At 46.2% G+C, this 19,503-nt stretch overlaps 1 protein-coding gene and 1 long non-coding RNA gene across 2 annotated transcripts in view; both read left to right on the top strand.

Moving 5' to 3' along the window:
• ATXN10 (ataxin 10) overlaps window positions 1-19,503 on the top strand; it is a 159,224-nt gene that overhangs the window by 126,514 nt on the left and 13,207 nt on the right. Inside the window, exon 10 of the mRNA XM_034987309.1 lies at window positions 4,768-4,831. Within this exon, the coding sequence (XP_034843200.1) occupies window positions 4,768-4,831 (64 nt within the window). The remainder of the gene's footprint in view (window positions 1-4,767; window positions 4,832-19,503) is intronic.
• Window positions 4,839-18,975, top strand: LOC117998569. The gene is made up of 3 exons (XR_004676019.1): window positions 4,839-6,509; window positions 11,253-11,423; window positions 18,714-18,975. It is a non-coding gene; the product is annotated as an uncharacterized LOC117998569 (long non-coding RNA).

Genomic DNA, 19,503 nt, shown 5'->3' with positions numbered 1-19,503 from the left:
GTGCTGCCCGGCCAGTTCCTGGAACAGCCCTGTTCCTTCAGATCTCCCCCCTTTTGCACACGCTCTTCTCCCTGCAAAACATCCTCCACGGCCCCCTTGATTTGTCCACTTAGTGCATGTTTATGCTCATCCCGAGCTAAATGTCCCTTCTGCAGGGAGGTCTTCCCTGCGAGTCCGGTGCTATATAGTCAGACACCCCGCTATTCCGGTATGTTCCAGGAGGATTTAAGATCACACATTTGCAAAGGGCTGGAGGGTCAGGTGGTATTCTGTCATCACTATGCCATCCAGCAGGCCCTTGCTGCTTGCCTGGATCCCTCCTCTTCACCCCCGAGCAGAGCCGTTGGAGATGTCATTGTCCCCCACATCGGGATCCTTGCTCCGTGGGGATGCGTGGCAGGTAGATGTGTGGCAGGTTATTGGAGGAGATGTGCGGCGTGAGGGTTGCGTCGGGAAGCTTTGAATAAAATCTCACTTTGAATATAAAACCACTACCAGTTTGGCCCAAAAATTTCCTGCTGCTCTTTTCAAGCACATGGCCCCTTCCAGGTGCAGCCCTCTCTAGGGTTCTGACCTTTGGTGCCAGCGCTCCTCACACTACCTGTGCTGAAGAACTGCTCCTCTTTTCTTATAAGAATATAAGATACTCTTATAAATATCTTTATAAAGATATTTACAAATTTATTTTTATATATTTATATTTTTATTCCTCAGTATGTTTATGAAATATAATACAAATGAATTACTAGAAAAATAAAAATTTTAAAAAGATCTGGAAGACTCAAACCTAGGTGTTATTATAAGATTCAGGGGACATAACAGCATAACCCTGTTAAACCGTTAGCACAGTTTCTGACTTCTTCCTCTCCCGGTCTGTTTTCACAGACTTCCGGTGGTCTCCAGGCCCCTTGGAATAGCACTTGTTAGTTAAGCGATCCTGGGGAGGGTACTTAGACTCATGAGCCACTTCCTTTATCAGTAAAATGGAGCCAATAATGCTCACCCTGGCCTCACCAGAAGGAAAGGAAACATGATGAAAGTGTTTGTCATCGCCTCGTGTGTACTAGATGTCTGTTACATTCATTTCTCTTAGATTGATTCTCTTCCTGTCTGCCTTTGTGAAACTGACGATGGTCGGCAGCAGTGACCCTGCTGCGGGTGTGTGCGTCGCATGCAGTGGGAGGTCCGCCGTCCTCCACTGGGACAGGTCCCCCACCGACGGTGGCTCGACTTAGGAGTTTTCAACCTGACGATGGTGTGAAAGGGATAACTCGTTCCATAGAAATTGCACTTGGAATTTTGAGTGTGGATCTTTTCTCGGGCTAGCAATACGCGCGGTACAGCTTCCCATCGGCCACCCCATCATGAGGGTCAGCAGCAGCTGATATGCTGACAGCCGTGTTGTACTCTTCAGCCTTTCTGTTTCTCACTCTGGACAGCAAATTGCATGAGATATTTAACACTTTATTATCATTTGATAATCGGCTTTGTGGCAGATGATTTTGTCTCACTGTAGGCTAATAATGTGAGCGTTCCAAGCACGCTTAAGGTCAGCCAGGCTAAGCTGCCATGCTCGGTAGGTTGGGTGTAGTAACGGTGGGTTCATTGGGACATAACCCCATTGTGAGTCGAGGAAGATCTGTAATTCATCCAGTACTGGGAATGCTCACCTCTGCTTGTCTTCGCTAAGGCCTTTACAGTAAGCAGCTAGGAAGTTTTTTTTAGAGATTGAAAAATAGATCAGGAAATCTTGCTAATATTTCTAATTTTTAAGTGTAAAATTATCTTTGGATTTGATACTTCTTTTTTATGCTGAAAATCTTAGTTCCTAATAACATTAATTACCCTTTGCTTTAAATATATGAAAGTTCAGAATAAATTAAGCTGAATGCCATTTGAAGATTTCTCTCTGAGCTTAGGATACATCTCATCAGGGACCTATCAGCACCACGCTCTAACCAACTGAGCTAACCGGCCACCCTCTCATCAGGGACCTAAAGTCAAATACTGTTTCAGTTCTGTGAAATAGTTTTTCTTTGTTTTACATGTCATCAGATTAATCTGCTTCTGTTTTCTATTTTTATAACTTTAGTAAATTTAACTTTTTTTTGAGGCATAATTGACATACAACATATTACCTTCGGTGTACAATATAATGACTCAATATTTGTGCATATTGCGAAATAATCACTGTAAGTCTAGTTAACATCCATTATAAATTTAATTTTAGAAAATTATATAAAACATATTCAGGATTCCAAAGTCAGAATTACATAAGCAGGTACATTAACAGAGGCCTTGCCTCCGTTCCTGTTTCTCGTGCCTCATTCTCTCCTCACCCCCTATGGATAACCGTTACTAGCTTTTTGTTTAACGCTTCATTGTGTCTTCTGGGAAATAGAAGCAAATTTGTGTATTTCTCCCGATGCATGACCCAAAAGGTTCACAGATAAGCCCGTGCTGCACTTGGGTTTTTTCACTGACCATTCTGTCCTGGCGATGCCTGCAGAGTAGTGCGTTAGGTCGCCCCCACTCCCTTTCACAGCTTCCTACCTTGGTGTCTGTGCCATAGTTTATTCGACCAGCCTGCGTTGCTAAACATCTGAGTCGTTTCTGGGGTCTTTGTGGTTGTAAATTGTGCTGTACGCAACATGATTAGTTATCAGAGAAATGCAGGTCAAAACCACAATGACACAGCACTTCACACCCACGAGGATGGTCAAACAAGTATTGAGAAGGATGTGGAGCCATTGGAACCCTCGTGCATGAATAGAAAATGGTGCAGCACTTTGAAAAATGCTCCGGCGGTTCCCCAAAATGTTAAAGAGTCACCAAGACCAAGCAATTTCCCCTCCAGATGTACAGCCGAGAGAACTGAGTATGCATATCCACTCAGAAACACATACACAATGATCACAGCGGCTTTGTCATAATAGCCAGAAAGTTGAAACGTTTCAACTCAAATGTCTGTCAGTGGATGAACGGATAAATAAAATGTGGTCTGTCTGGACGGTGGAACATTATTTAGCCGTAAAAAGGAATGAGGTGCTGTTACATGCTGGAGTGTGGATGGACCTGAAAGTGTTACGCTAACTGAAAGAAGAGGCCACATACCGAAAGGTCCCATTTATACGAAACGTCCAGAATAGGCAAATCCATAGACAGATCAGTGGTTGCCAAGGCGTGGGCCGAGGAAGAAATGAGAAATGACTGATAGGTATGGAGTTTCTTTCTGGGGATAATAAATGTGTCCTAAAACTAGGTAGTGGTAATGGTCGCACAGCTGTGTGAATAAACTAAAATCCACTGAATTGTATGCTTTAAGAGGGTGAGCATCATCGTGTGTTGCAGTGAATAACGTGTGCAAACATAACTTCGTGTGACTGTGCGGTTTGAGGTGCTGTCCTGGGACTGGGATGACTGGGTCAGAGAGTAATACCCCATGTGAGTCCGCTTCACCCCAAGCAGCCCCTCCGCGGGGGCTGGGCCGTCTGCGCTCTCCAGCAGTGCGTGAGGACGCCTGGCTCCCCGTCGCCTGCTCCTTTGCCACACTGTTGGGTGGGAAGGGTGTCTCAGTGTGCAAGCCGTTTGCAGGGTTGAACACATTCCGATGTCCGTGGCCCATCTGCATTTCTTTGTTTCGGTGCCATTTCTGTTCATATATTGGATCCATTGTCTTCTACTGGATTGCTGGCCTTTTCTCAGTTTTTAAAAGTTCTTTATATTTAAAATATGAACCTTTTGCCTGTGATATCTTACAAATAATTTTCCCAGTTTCTGTTTGCCTTTTTAAAAAATGTAGTCCAACTTTTAAAACCTTTCTCCTATTGCTTCAGGATTGCGAATCGGTTTGAAAAGCTTTTCCTACTCTTAACATAGAAAAACAATCTACTGACTAGTACTACTAAACTATAATAAACTCAGCTCCATTTGGAGTTTATCCTGGTGAACAGTATTGGGAAGAGATCCACTTTATCCTTTTTTATATGGCTATCCAGTTGCACCAGCATTTTTGAGGAGGGGTGAAAGGAGAAATAATGTATCCCTTTTTGTTTATATGTCTGTTTTTAAATATTTCTGGGTTGGTGTAGGTGTTTTAGATACAGGTTTCCCCCGATAACCAAAAGCAGAGAGTTCCTCTGAAGCCTTATAAGCTGAGAGGGCAGAAGGCAAAGAAACAATTACCCTTAATTTACATGGAAAAATTTTTGAGCATTTTCAGTCCCCCAAAATAACCTACCAAATCCTACCAAATAACACATAAAACCTAAAGTAACACTAACATGTCGTAAAAGCAGGAATGATACAATAAATACGCAGCCTGTGTAAAGTAGAAATGATGTATGTACAGCAGAGTGTAACTTAGCAGAAGGAGGTGGACGGCGTGCACCCCGGAAGGCTCTGAGGTGGTGACTATGGGTGTTGGGCTGAGTCGTCGGAGGTTGGGGTGATGGGAGGGAGGTACAGGAGACCGGGCTGTAGCAGGGGGAGGAGGAGGGTCACCTGTTAACTGACGTCTCATCATCATCTGAATCCATTGGGGCAGGCCGGTCACTAATGTCTAACCTCCTGTGTCTGCCTGCCCTCGCTGTCGAAGGTCACGTTTAGAACTCTGCTGTGGTTGATGGGGCAGGCTTGAACTACGACAGAATGCTATTCTGTTGTAGCAATGAGTAAGGAAATAGAAAGGAGAAACAAATCCTCTATATCTCCAGTGTGACCCAAGCTTTTCTCAGCGTATAAATTTGCCTTTTCCTTTCTCTGCAGGTCAACGAGCTGGACGGCATTCCCTTGATCCTGGACAGCTGCAGCATTGACGACAGTAACCCCTGTATCCTTGCATGGGAGGCGTGAGCGTCCGTCCGCAGTCGGGACGGCACAGTTCCCTTTCCTGGGGTTCACTGGGTGTGGGGCCGCTGGCTTTCTTGTGTGCTCGTTCCTCAGAACTAAGCCACTTTCTCAAGGTTCGGGAGCTGCAATATCACTCTTGCAGTCTGTGCGGGGTAGTGAGCTGGAGTGTTCAAGGTGGGGGGCATTCTAAACCGGCCTTCTCCTCACTAGTGCTTTAAAACTCTGGGGGGGAGAGCATTCATCCACGGTCCCCGTGTGTGCGACAGGGCGCCGATGTCACCTTTCCAAACTGTGTGTGTTCCTTGGGGTAAATATGAAGAATTTCGGGGTTCTTTTGTGTTTTTTTTTGTTTTTGTTCTGCTCTAGACAGTCTTAAGTATCCAGTCCTTTGGGAAGAACCATCTTAGCCATGGTTTAGTGACAGAGGGACATGAGGGGCACTCAGAGGCCCCAGGAATGGGGAGAAACATTTCAGTGGCACCAAGTACCCATTTTGGACGGGTTCTGTCCTGTGATCCTCTTTATTGAAGCTGGGGGCTCCGGTTCTTGCCTTTGCCTGGGTGACCACCCTTGATGAAGGGCATACAGGGAACCTACTTACTCCATCATGTCACCTTAGTGACATTGTAGGAAACAGATCTAGAACAGTGATGAGGAGCTCAGCCTGTTTAGGTTTGAGAGGTATTCTGTGTAAGTTCAGGACTTCGTGGTGAGAGCCAGTCTCTCAGTCCAGTCTCTCGCCCTGGCCTCTGCGTGCCCTTGTGTCAGTTGCACATGTTTGGGGAGGGGGATGAATAAGGACATGGAGAGTGTAACCCTGAGAGACAGTGAGTAGCCCAGCCTAGGACTGAGAAGATGGGGGAGGGGGGCATTTAACGAACACCCCCACTGTGGTTTCTGTGAAGAAGAGAAAAGGAGATGATGAAAATCATGTATTTGAAGTACGTAGATGGAGACATGCTATTACTATGCTAAAGATACCATCATTTGTCTGATTAGCAATAGAAGAAACTCTGATTTTAAAGAGCACAACAGTTTATAAGCTCAGTCAGGAAAAGACAAAACAGCCTCAGAAGACTCTTCTTTGAGGTAAAACGGAGTTGGCTCACTGCATCACATTATAATCAGGCACAACAGGCTCTGCGCCTCACAGAGCTCTGAAATTTGTTTTAGCTCCAGAAAAAGAAAGGAAAAAGAAAAAAGTAAAGCTTTCGGTCGCAGGAAAGCAGTACAAGAAAGCTCGAGCACAGTTACAGTTGGTGCGCTTCCTGATGAAAAAGATGAATTATTATGAAAAAAGAAATTCACGCAGGGTCTCGTATACCCCGAGTTGACCTCCTAGCGAACGAAGGTTTTGGTCACTAATCTTCGGCTGCGACAGTCTCTTGCACACAGCATGTTGTGGCTGAACAGACATGCCACCTGTGGTTCACACTTCCGGGCTCTTTGGCCTCCTCCTTGCCAGGCCTTGATCTGTTCCTTCCCTCCTTCTTTCCAGAAACATTCCCTGAATCCTTCCTGTGTGTTTTTGCACATCACCTTATTTAATCCTGCCGGCTTCACGAAGCAGGTACTGTCGTCATCGTCACCCCGATCTTGCAGATGAGGACGTACACTGGGAGAGTCTCAGCGGCTCATCCTAAGATCAGACCCAGAATGTAAGCTTGGTGTGTGCCTGGTTCTCAGCCGCGTTCCTGTCCTGCCTCCTCATGAGTCACAGGGAGGGGATAGAACACGTCCAGGGAAACCACAGTAACCTGTTCATGTAGAAGAGAAATCATTCAACATGTATATGGATAATCTGTATAGATAACTAGCTTTTACGGTGATAATTAATGAAGACTTGCAAGACCCCAGAATATTCTTAAAATTGTCAAGAAAAGTTAAAATATTACGTAGTTTAGTATTATGCATATTCATTAATTCTTTGGAGTTTTATTTATTAAAGCCTACCACATTGTAAAGGCCTGTAAATTTTAGGCATAATAAGATACGAGATAACATACCAAAATCTCAGAGCAAAGGGAAAATGATGGTTTTGAAGAAATGAAGAAGCACTAGAGCCTAGGGAATCAGTCTTTAGATGTGAGCCATAAATTAGAACCTGGCTTCCTAGTAGCCAGAGCAAAAGGGACATGATTCAGATTGCAGAATAAAACCGCACCAGGGCGCCTTCCATGCTGTTCCTCTGCTCTCACCCACAGGCAAGTTTGCCAGAGAATTCTCTTAACTACCCTGACTTTTCGTCCTGACCTCCCATTCACTCTCCCCCACCCATTCTTAGGTTTTTTCCTTTCTTATATTTTCTGTTCATCAAAATAATACATCCTTGCATATTGAATTATTCATTGAAATTGCATTGAACTAAAATAAATTTGGTGAGAATTGACATCTAAACAATACTGTCTTCTTTTGGTTGGTATTTACGTGGTATTACATTTTCAACCCTTTTATTTTCAACTTCTCTGTATCAGAGTTGTTTCTTGTAAACAGCATGTAGTTGGGTTTTTTCTTTAATCTAGTTTGACAATCTCTGCCTTTTAGCTGTTGTGTTTGGCCCATTTATATTTAATACAATTACTGATCTATTTATATTGAAGCCTCTCTATATGTCCTTCCTATTTTATTTTCTTTTTCTCTCTTTCTTTCTTTCTTTTAGATTAATTATTTTGTATAATTCAGTTTTTATCTTTTTCTAGTTTAAATGTTCTTTATTCTTTCTTCTGTTCTGTTAATACTGGGAAGATTACAACATGCATCATTAACTAAGGAAAGTCTGATGTTTCTCAAACCTTTACCCCCTTCCCAGGACCATTTAGTGGCCCCCAACTTACATGCTGTTGTTGTTACACACTTTAATTCCATTTTCAAACCCCATAATGTCAGTGTTCATTTAGATCTATCCACATATTTACTACTTTCCCTGCCCTTCACTCCTTGTATCTCTGTTTGTCCAGCTGGGATCATCCTCCTTCTGCCTGAAATCTTTAGAATTTCCTTTAAAGTGGGGCTGTTGGTGAGGAAGTAGATGAGTTTGTTTGAAAATGTATGCCTGAGGGGCACCTGGGTGGCTCAGTCGTGAGCCTTCGGCTTAGGTCATGATCCCGGGGTCCTGGGATCGAGCCCTGCATTGGGCTCCCTGCTCTGCAGGAAGCCTGCTTCTCCCTCTCCCACTCCCCCTGCTTGTGTTTCCTCTCTCGCTGTGTCTCTCTCTGTCAAATAAATAAATAAAATCTAAAAAAAAAAAAGAAAATGTATGCCTGATACCACCATTTTATTGGGAGAGCTGCAGGACCTCTACATTTTAACGTGTATACTTTCACTTCATTACATTATTTCTGGCATGGTATCTGTTATCCTCCCATGCCAGAGTATCTCTGTTTTATCCTGTCATTGATTAATGAATCTTCCAGTCTTCTGTTGAGGTAAAGAAAGGGGATCTAGGGATACACCTACGTTTTAACTTTGCAAACAGGCCTTCTTTTTTACCTCCCATTGAAGAGGTACATGTGGGCACCAACATCTGAGCTTTGGGGGGTTCTGCAGGGCAGAATGTTTCTCTCATTGCCAGTTTAGGGGCAACTTTCTTGGGTTTGCTAAATTACACAACCGTAAGCCATGGCCCTGTTACTTCTTTTCTGTCTGCCTTTTAGCGTCTGAAATTTTTTTTGTGGTTGAAGGTTTGTGTCTTTAAAAAATCCAGTAGGTCTTCAAAAGGGCATGTAGGTAGGTGAAGGGGCTCATAAGTTTCATCATTTGCTTACTGTCGCCAGTCATCACCGTGTTGCCAGAATCAGTGGTACTTTGTTGTTCTCGTTGTGTTAAAACTCAGTTCTAAAGAATTAATCACTTCCTCCTTAACATAACTGCTTCTTTCTTGGCTTTCATGATAGTACCTTCTATAGGTTTTCTTCGGGTCTTTCTGGATCCTTCTTCTCTGAGTCCTTTGTTGCCTCCTCTTCTGCACAGCTCTTAAATGTCGGAGCACTCCTGGACATTGTGGAGCTCAGGAGTGCTCGCCTCACTCTGCATCTTCTCCCTAAGGAATCCCACCCATTTATTCTTTAAGTTCATTCCGTGTTTGTTGAATACCTTTTATGTGCCAGACACTCTCTGGGCCCACAGAATGACAGGGAATCCTGTAAGAAGGCTATGGCAGTCGTCCAGGCAAGAGGTGATAGTGGCTTGGACCAGTCTGTTACCGTGGAGATGGTGACATGGACTTGTATTGTGGGTATCTCATGGCTTTAAAGATCTCTTTTCCTGTGGCTCCCAAATTCAGTCTCTAGACAAAGCTCTCTTCTGCTTCTCAGACAAGTTTCTAACACCCTGTGTTAACATTTGCTTGTATGTCTTACCGACGCTCCAAACCTAGCATGTCTAAAGCTGAACTGTTACTATCCCCGTAAAACCATCCCCTCTCTTTCTCAGTGCTTGGGGGAATATCTCCATCCATCCAGTTGCTCAGGTCAGAAATCTGGTAGCCATGCGTGATGCTGTTTCTTTTTATTCTCCTGCCTCTAAGGTGTCACCACATCTTACTGATTCTCTCTCTGGAACATGTCCCAGGTCCATCCACTTTCATCCATCTCCTTCCCACCACCCCGTGCATACTCTCGTCACCCTGGCCTGGGTCAGCCGTAGCTTCCCAATTCCTATTCCCCTCCTTCCCTTGGGGTGTTCAGCAGATAAGGATTCCCCATCCATTCAGTGCGATCTTTTAAAACCAGAACAGGATCCTTCCTCTCTGTCTCTCTTGACTCTCCCTGCCCCCCACACCATCTTTCACAAATATGCCCCATTTACAGAATCTCCAGGACTGCCCATTGTGCGTAGAGTAACCCAGAGTCTCCAGCATATCCTGAAAGGCCCCGTATGACCCTGCCCCTGCCTGCCTCCCATTTTTATCCAGAGCTGTTCCTTCCCTTCTGCAGCATCCCCTAGACACACTTTCCTTTTTTGTTTCTCAGATGAACCTAATTGTCACCTCAGGCAGTCACCCACACTGACCTCTCACCTGAACTACCCTCCCCTGGTCCGGTCCTCCTCGTGCTGCCTGCCCAGCTCCCTCGGTCCCGTCCTCAGCCAAGTGTCCCTGGAGCCCGGGGAGGTCAGGTCACCCCTCCTAGAACCTGCTTTGTCAGCTTATCACAGTCTGTCGTTAAATATTTGTGCATTTACATCTCGGTTACCCTGGGCCAAGTTCTCTGAGGGCAGGGACCATTTTTGTTTTTCACCTCGGTATAATATGCCACCATCTGGCATATAGTAAACATCTAATAAATGCTTCCTGGGGGGTAGATAAATGAGTAAAACAGTGAACAGATAGCAGCCCAGGGAGGGTGTGTGTGGTTTATTGGTGGGAGTAGGGGTGGTTTGAAGCCCAAGAGAAATCTCTCCCATGGGTTCTGTGGTTCTTTTGTGAATTAAGTAAGCTCGGTTCAGCAGTGATATTATTCCAGATTTGTTCGGTTTCACCCCTTCTTCTAATTAACACCAGCCAAGTTTTAATTGAACTTTGATTTCAGTATTTTGTGTCAAAAAGCAATGTATCTTTTGGAGTATGCTTAGACCACGAATCATGCTGATGTTAACTGTCAGTTAATAAAAATCCCCCCACACTCCGATCACTCTGGGTCAGCTGGTCATGCCCACGTACTATGTAAGCATCCTCCTTGGGGTCGGGATGAGGGCGTGTGACACCTGTGGGGGACAGGCCTCGTTCCCCAGGGGAAGTCTGCGGTTGGGACCCTGTGAGACGTCTCCTCCACTTTCTTGGCCACCCTTGGGGATTAGGCACTTCAGGCTGGCTGTCCTGTCAGAGCAAACTAGGGCTGACCCCCACCCCCACAGGCTAGGAACCTAGGACCGAGGCTCCATTTCTTAGAGGTCGATTCTGGAGGCCAGCGGGGATTTCCAGGTTCGGGGAAAAGACAACATGTCGAAAGGGTGCTTAGCGGGGAAGGACTGCCCCCCACTCACTGCTGCTGCGCCAGGGGGCACAAGCCCAGCCGGGGTCCAGCTGTTCACTCGCCCGCTCGCTTGTGGGTCACCCACGGTAATGACACGGTGGCAGATGCCGTCGGAAAATCCCAGCTCTTCTGCCACAGAGTCAATTTCTTATTTGTCCGTTCATTGTGGCAAGTGGGATTTTGTGTTGTTGTTTCCAAATAGAAACCACTGAGCTTTATTTGAAATGTTTTTCTTTCATTCTTTTTTGATCTGTGTTTTCATCATTTGTCCTTGATGTGGGTTTTTTTGTTTTGTTTTGTTTTTATTGGAGGGGGAGGGGACAGGCACAGAATGAGAGTCCAAACAGGATTTTTTTTTAATCTGTTCTTTTCTTTCTTCCCCTCCTTTCTCTCTTTTCCTTTTTATTTTTTTATGTTTTTTATTTTCAGCATGGAGACATCTCATTTGTAAATTTTACTTGCGTATAGAAATGTAGCAGTTTACAGGAATGATAAGCAGACGGTGTTTTTCCCAGTGACCCTGTGTTGAGGAAGCATGGCATGTGGAAGGAGCAGTGGCCCTGGGGCCTGACACACCTAGGTTCTGCCTCTTGCTACCTTGTAAGCACTTCATTTGCCCTCTGTGAGTTTTAGCTTCTTTGCTTATAAAATGGGCCCGGCCCCCACAGGGTCATCATGTTTGTAAAATGCCCAGCATACAGTTTTTCAATAAATAGATGTTCTCGTACAAACACCCTATTATAGGTGTTAATTCCTATGAGAAAGGTGAATTTTCATGTACGATTGCACTTGAATCAGTGGTAGGACTCAAATAATCATGATAATAAAAGTCCTATCACAGAACAGAGTAGGGAATCCAGAAACAGGTTCCTGCATACACAACAGAGCCCACTGCAGCTCATCCAGAAAAGGATGGTCTTTTCCATAAATGGAGTTAGACTAATTCAGTGTCCATAATGGGGAAAAAATAACCCAACTACCCACCTCACACTGTTCAGACACATTAACTCAAGATGAATCAGACCTCCGTGTGAAAGATAAACTTAGGAGTCCCCAGAGGGCATCTGTAGGAGAGCAAAGTGGTTATTAGGTTGGGGTAGACAAAGATTTCTTAAACAAGACATAAAAATTGTAACCCAGGACCATGTACTATAAGAGAAAGACTTGGAAAAGAGATTTGCGTTACGGATATCTCCCAGAGGACTCCTGTCCATAGTATGTAAAGGGCTTCTATAAAAGGTAATTCAGGTTTTAAAAGAAGACTCATGGCATTTCAGGAAAGATGAAATCCAGATGACCAGTAAACTTGTGGAAAGAGGTCGACATTGCCAGTCGTCAGGGAAATGTGAATTTAACCCACAATGAGAAACCTGCCAGAATGGCTCATATAAAGGACCGACAGTATCGAGTGATGGCGAGGATGTGGAGCAAGCTGCTGAGGATGGAAATTGGAATAATCCCTTTGGAAGACTTTCTGGCAGAGTCTGCTGACACCAGACCCACACACCTGCCCTGTGAGCCGGTTTTCCACTCCCAGCACATCCCTGAGAGAAGTGCGCACGAGTGTCTGTCAGAAGATGTGCAAGAACGTTCATGGTGGCATGATTTATAATGGCCCCAAGGTGGAAACGTCCCAGAGACTCCTCAGTAGTAGAATGGATTAAAAAAATTGTGTGAATTCTTTCCTTCTAGAAAAACTTCTCCTGGGTGGGATCTGTGTCGTCTTGCTTCTGCACCCTGACTGCACCCACGTTCAGAGCAGTGAGCGGCTAGGAAAGCTTTCCCTCCCTCTGGAGGGAAAGAACTATGTTCTCTTTTTTCTGAGTCCTCAGTATTAAATAGCTGATGAACATTCAGTGATTATTTGTTCAGTTGTTGGGCTGACAAACACTAGAAAAACTCTTCATGCTGCTTTAGTTTAAAAAGGTAAACTTTTTTCCCCAGTGATTTAATTTGGTTTTTTAAAGCCTGATTGATTCTCTTACCCCTCACCTAGTGTGTTTGAAGATGTGCAAACCAAATATTTCTCCCCAAGCAAAGCAAACAAGTGCACACATACAGGCTCGCAGGTTAGCAGAGGCCTCCCTGGGGCCCTGGGAGTGAGCCGAGCCCGGGGCTCAGGATTGGACAATGTGTTGGTGCTGCTCCCAGGCTGCTGAGAGTGTAACATGCCACCAACAGCCCCCTAACACACACACACACACCCACACACACGGATGCATCTAAATGGAACCCTTCAAAGTGAAAGAGGGAAGAAGTCCTGTTTATGTGGCTTCTGTGGTATCCTAGCAACCAGTTCCCCAGGGCCTGGAGCTGATGACCGGAGGAGTCCCTACACGGTTATGAATGAGGCTTTCACAAAAGTGGGCCGTTTCCTCGTTCAGGTGTCTTGGCAAATAGACAATTTTAAAATGAGACTCAAACAGGTCAAATTGAACTCCCTCAGATCGTGTCTGCTTAGCTTCTAGTTATGTGCTTCTAGTTTCCTTTCATCTCTAAAACCAGAGGCTAGAAATGACGAGTATCGTCAGCACACGGATTCTGCGTCGAGCAGGCCAAGGAGCGGCACGGTGGTTCCACCTGCCTGTCCTCGGGTTTTGTCTTGCTAAGCCTGGTTTGCTCTGCTCTTCCCCCATCTCTGAGGCCAGGGTGCGTCAGGGGCTGCTGTACCTCGTTGACTTGCACTAAGAGCGAGATGACTTGAGGTTTATCCTCACTGAAGTTAGGAAATGGGAGTCCGTCTTTCCCTGTGGTGAGGTGCCGAGTGTGGACCATGTTCCCTGCAGGCAGCCCCCTCCCCCTTGCATGCACTCACCCTGGGCAAGGACCCGGGCAGGGCCGCCACCACCACACGAGAAGCAGTGGCCTTGGAAGCCACCTCCCTGGCCTATCGCATCGGCCACCTGGCTTTGAGATGACACAGTGTTTTCTTAATTATACTTCTCAGTAGTTACTGTTAATGTTTTAAGTGACACCACATAAAATTCATTGGAACCAGAAACAAAAGTTTATGCAGATATTTATTACTATTAATTCTTACCCTGAGGGATCCTGCACCTTGTGGCTGATTGATTTAACAGTGCTGTCCAATGAGTGTAACTTTAGGGAAAGAATGTCCCTGGGAATACATAGTAGACATTCTCACCTCAATAATTCCTCCTTACTAGTCTTCCATGGTGGTTGTGAATTTGCTAGCCTACGAAGGTATTTTTAATTTTGAAACGACATGAAATAATTTTTTATATCATTTTTTTCCTGTTTTTTTTTTTTTTAAGATTTTCTTAGAGCAGTTTTAGGTTTGCAACAAAATTGTGAAGGCGGTACAGAGATATCCGCCATGTTCCTGTCCCTGCACGTGCACAGCCTCTTTCATCATCAGCGCTCCCCAGCAGGGTGGGACATTGCTACAGTTGGTGACTGTCTACTGACATATCACTGTCACCCACAGTCCACCATTTACATGAGGACTCACTCTTGGGGTCGTGCATTCTGGGAGTCTAGACAAATGTGTATGACGCGTGTCTACCGTTGTAACATACAGAGCGTTCTCACTGCCCGCAAAACCATCTGTTCTCTGCCTGTTCATCCCTCTCCACAAACACTGATCTTTTTTATTGTCTTCATAGTTGTAGCTCTTTCAGAATGTCTTGTGAAAGTCGGAATTACACAGTATGAGGCCTTTCAGATTGGCTTCTTTGACTTAGTGCTCCGGTAAGAGTCTTCATGACTTCTCAGAGTTTGACAGCTCATTGCTTTTTTAGGGCTGAATAGTATTCCAGTGTCTGGATGGACCAGAGACTTGTTTTCCAAAATTGCTTTCTCTAACAGTATCTTTGCACCATGGTCATTCTGCACATGTCCCCAGTGTCTCTACAGGATACAGTAGAGCTTTAGTAATTCTTTGCATTTCAGGATGCTTACATCTACCGTATAGACGAGACCATAAAGAAATGTCTGAAACGTCAGCCTAAACTTCACATGTGCGACACTTTCCTTCAAACGCAGCCTCCTGTGGGGCTGCAGTCCGATTCCAGAGAGCAAAGTTTACCAGTCACCAAGAGATCCATTGATTGATTGATTGTAATCTCTGTGCCCAGTGTGGGACTTGAACTTATGACTCAAGATTAAGAGTCTCATGCTCTACTGAGTGAGCCAGTGAGGCACCCCATGAAGAGATTCTTTTGGTGCCTTGTAATCTACTTCCCCTCTGTCCCCAAATGGCATTACCAAGAGGTGTCACTGGCAGATCTCATGTGACAAAGAGCCCTGGGGCAGTTGGTAGGGGCAGTTGGTAGGCGCAGCAGTCCCCGAGGATGAGGGTCTGCCTTCGGAAGAGCTGCTGAATTGAGAACCTACTCACCACAGGCACATAAAGGGTCTCTAGTAGTTCCTGATGCATGACCTATGCTTAAGAAGTAGTAGTAGTATTTAGCTTTATGTATTTTCTTACAAAGTTAATTATTTGCCAGTTTTTCTTTCTGCATTCCCTTTCTTTATTAAAAAGAGCAATGACTTTTGAGTGTGTTTAGGATGTTAATAAATGATTTTTTTAAAATTGGTGGACTTAAAATAACATTGCTACACAGACCGTGTATTTTGTAAAACACTTGGGGAGAGATTGGGTTGCCGAAGCTTGGCAGAGAGAAACGTGTTCCAGGTATTCCTGACTAATGTCAGTATTTTTGCCTAAAATGACCTCAGTCAAATTTAGCAGTGACAGACAAGGGTCTGGTCAAAACATCGGTGTGCCACAGTCAGTCCAGCACTGTTAAGTAGTAATTCCCTGGCTCTTTTGTTTTGAGAGCCTCAGTCTTAGCAGGAAGTATTGTGCTATCTGTGCCACTTACTTTTCTAGAACCATCAGATTAAAAAAAAAAAAAATGAAAACCAAACAAAGCCTATTGGGTGAGTGTTTGAAGGAACGAGCTCGGTGAGCAGCTAGTCCTTGTTGACTCCGTGAAGGAAGCTGTGTGCTGAGCCCCTGCTTGGAGGCTGACGGGAAATGTATGTCCAGATGCCACTTTCCAGGCGGTACCAGCGGGTGGGACGGAAGAGAGCCGCACCAGGGGCCCTGCATCCCGAGCCTCTTGGTGTCTTCCTGCAAACCACCTGTAGGAAATACAGGGCCTGCTTCCTGCGCGGAGTTGACTGCCTCCCAGGAGTGAGGCATGCTGGCCTGGCGACAGGGAAAGGGAGGCCTCCTTTTGCTCAGGCTTTCTTAGTCCCGTGGTTTTGTGGACCTACATTCACCCCTTCACTTGGACACTGGCACAGATCCGGAAAACATAAAAAGAAAGCTAACTTCCAGATATCCCCTTTCCCACTCTCTACCGGCCTCTGGTCTGCTGCATATCCCCTCTGAGGCAGAGGTGAAGTGCTTTTGGCCCCGGGGCAGCAGGCGTTGTGCTGTGGGTCGTGAGCCTTGGCCACCCCGAGAAATCCGCCTGCTCCCAGCCCAACAAGGCCCGTTGGTTTCTGCGAGCTGCCAGGAAAGGCTGTTTGAGGAGTGGACAGACCTTTTCTTCAGGGTTAACTGAGTACAACTGAAAACAGGCCCCATGCTGGGAAGAAGCCTCATGGGTGGACGGAAGCCAGGCAAAAGCAAAAATAGGAGGTGGATTGCAGTTTGACAACAAGGACCCAACCCTGCACTTGACATTTTTCACATGACCACGACGAGCCTTACTTTTACAAGAGATACTTGTCTTCGTGTTTGGTTCATGGCCTAATTTTTCATTCTTCTAGAAGCTCACAAAATGATGACTTTGTCAGATGCAGATAAAGATCTCTACGCTTTCTGGGTAAGGATAGGAAAAGCCTAGAAAAAGACAACACATTTTCTGAGAGAAATCAGATTGTCAGAATCAAAACGACTTCTGTCTTTCTCTCCTAAAGCACTTTTAGAAGCTAGCACCACTCTTATTCAAGCGTTTCTTCTGTGTGTTAAGATTAGGAAGCACCAGGAAATCCTAATAGGTTTTCAAGAAGGAAATGGTGGCGAAGGTGCCCAGCTGCCTCCTCCCACCTGGCTGCTGACGCATAGCTGGTTGGGCCGTGGCCTGGGAGCCTGCTGCACGCGCTGCACAACATCTGTGCACTGAGGTGGTAGAACCCACAGAATTCGGAAGCTTGGGGTGTTGGGGCAGTATTTCTTAGTGCAGGCGAGTTGGCAGACCCGCACACCTTCAGTCCTAGTTCAGTTGTCATGCTAAGTTTTCGAGACCATTCCTATCTTGAAACAGAACGTGCCCACCAAAAAGTGGGAAGAGTGTGTACGTGCTGCTTGTAAAAGATTGTAAAGCAGACGTACGTGTAACCAGCACCCAGGTGCAGACAGGATCGTGGCCCAGCTCTGCAGAGCCTGGAGCAGCCTCCGCGCTTCCCCGGTGGGCTCCCATGCATGCCTTCCTGCACAGGGGGCTGTGGTTGGCTGTTTCTGAATCCGCTTACATGGAATCATGGCTTGCGTTGTTTTGTCATCTGTCACTCAAAATCGTTCTCCAAATCGTTGCAAGTAGTTCATCGTGAGTGTTCCATCCCAAGAACATGTAATAGTTACTTCATTGAGCTGTTGGTGGACATTTAGGTATTTCCACTTGGGGGCTATTACAGTTAATAGTGAATGGTGCTTGAACATTTCTGGAATTTCTGTCTTGTAGTTTGTGTATCTTCAACGCTCTTCTCCAGGACACCGAACTTTTCAGAATCGGCTGTACCAATTTATACTCCCGTCCTACATCTTCCCCAGCCCGTGATACAGACTTTAAAATGTTTGCCCTTCTGATGAATGCAGCATGCTGCCATGATGCTGTTTGAATCCCTCTGGTTAGTCATAAGCATGTTTTGACACTTACCGACCATCGGGACTTCCTGTGTCACGAAGATGCGGTCAGATATTTCTTTGTCTCTATTTACGATTTCTTTCTCTTTCCAAAATTGATTCATGTTCCTGTATTCAGGCTGTGAATTCTTTGTTCATTTATGTGCATTGAAAGAGCCTCTCCTATTCATGGCTTGTTTTATTTTCTTGTTTTTATTTTTCTTACGGTATCTTTATCGTTGAGATATTGAGTGTACAACGTGTGGGCGTCTCCGCACATGTACACACCCTTGCAGCGCTCACCCAGATGGAGATTCAGGCTGGTCCCATCCCCTGGAGGGCTCCTTTGGGCCCCTTCTTACCCAGCCCAGTTTCCAGAGCTGACTCTGATCTGACTTCTGGGGTGCTCAGGTGTTTTTTCTTCCCTCTACGGTTAGTGGGTTTTGTGTCTCACTGAGACCCTGAGTCTGGAAGAGCCTTTTTCTGTGTTTTCGCTGGCAGCTCTCCAGTCTTGCCTTTCTGACAGAGCTGACGTCTACCGGAAGCTAGTTCTTACTCGGATGTACAGTCAGGGTGCAGTTTTTTCATTGTCCCCCTGTGGTTCTGCAGTTGCCCCACTACGAGAAGACCTTCCTTTTACCCCTGGCTCCACGGGGCCACCTTGTCATAAGTCACTGTCCCGTAGGCATGATTCTTTTCCTGGCTCTGTTCTGTGTTCAGAGGATGGGTCTTCCACGGCCCCTCCCTGATACCGTCTTCATTACTAGCACGTGACCATCCTGATAGCAGGTAGAGCCAGAATGTGAAACAGCCTTTCAGACACGATCCTTTTCCTGTGTTGCTGGATTCAGGTCCCTGGTGTGTGTCTTTGTCATTGCTTCCATCTGTGGCTTCTGCGTTTCCTGCTGTCTGCTGGGGCATGCGGTGGACACTGTTCTCGCTGCTGGGGATACAGTGCTGGCCAAGGAGGAGGCCCCTCCGTGCTCTCGTGGGGCCTGCGGTCTGGTGGGGACAGGCGCTCGGCTTCTCAGGGACGGAGCCCTGGCCGAGCTTGTCCTCTCTGCCCCCAGGAGCTGGTGACGCGCCCCCACTGGACCTGCTGCCTATACCTGCTTGTGAGCTCCCCGAAGGCAAATGCGTCCGATTGACCTCTTTTGCAGACGTCCCTGGCAAAGAGAGTGCTTGGTAGTAAGTGCCGGCTGGAGCGGGGGTGGGGAGGGGGCGCATCTTCCTAGACCTTCCGCCTCCCTGCCTGACCCCACCTGTCAGCCCTTGCTAGTCTCCCTCCTGGCGCACTGACCTCCCTCCTCCACTGGTGTCCCCAGCTCCTTCCTCTCCCAGGCTCGCACATGCTGCTGCTCCGCTTGGGCTTCTCCCCTGTGTACACTGGCCAACCCCGACTGGTTCTTCCAGTTTGAAATACACAGGAGAGAATACCGGAGAGAAGTCTTCCAGGATTCCAGCTCGAGCAAGACCCCCTTTCATTGTTCCATCTTCTGCTGTCACGTAACATTGTGGCTCTGATAATCATGTGGAATTACGTGCTGCTTTTCATGAATGTTCCACGAAGGTCATGGCCACGGCGGCATCAGGCTGTCCCCATCACGGACCCTTACTTGATGCTTCCTGAGCACACAGACGAGTATGCACAGACTGTTTCCGCTCCTCCTCCCTCCATGGTGATCACCTTCACTCTCTGTCCCTGCACTGAAAATTGACAAAGGGAGAATGGAGAAACCCAGGAATGGTGCTGTGTTTAATGAGACCCCCATGTGGCATCGGGTGCTGGCGGGGAAACTGGTTTCAGGGATGCATTGAACAGTCACATGTGCTGGGGGGCGGGTGGGACAGCGGCCAGAG

Source organism: Mirounga leonina, unplaced genomic scaffold, assembly GCF_011800145.1.
Source record: "Mirounga leonina isolate KUSES-001 unplaced genomic scaffold, KU_Mleo_1.0 Mir_418, whole genome shotgun sequence".
Lineage (NCBI taxonomy): Eukaryota > Metazoa > Chordata > Mammalia > Carnivora > Phocidae > Mirounga > Mirounga leonina.
Note: the sequence above shows the minus strand (reverse complement) of the source record. Positions and strands in the feature narration are given on the sequence as shown.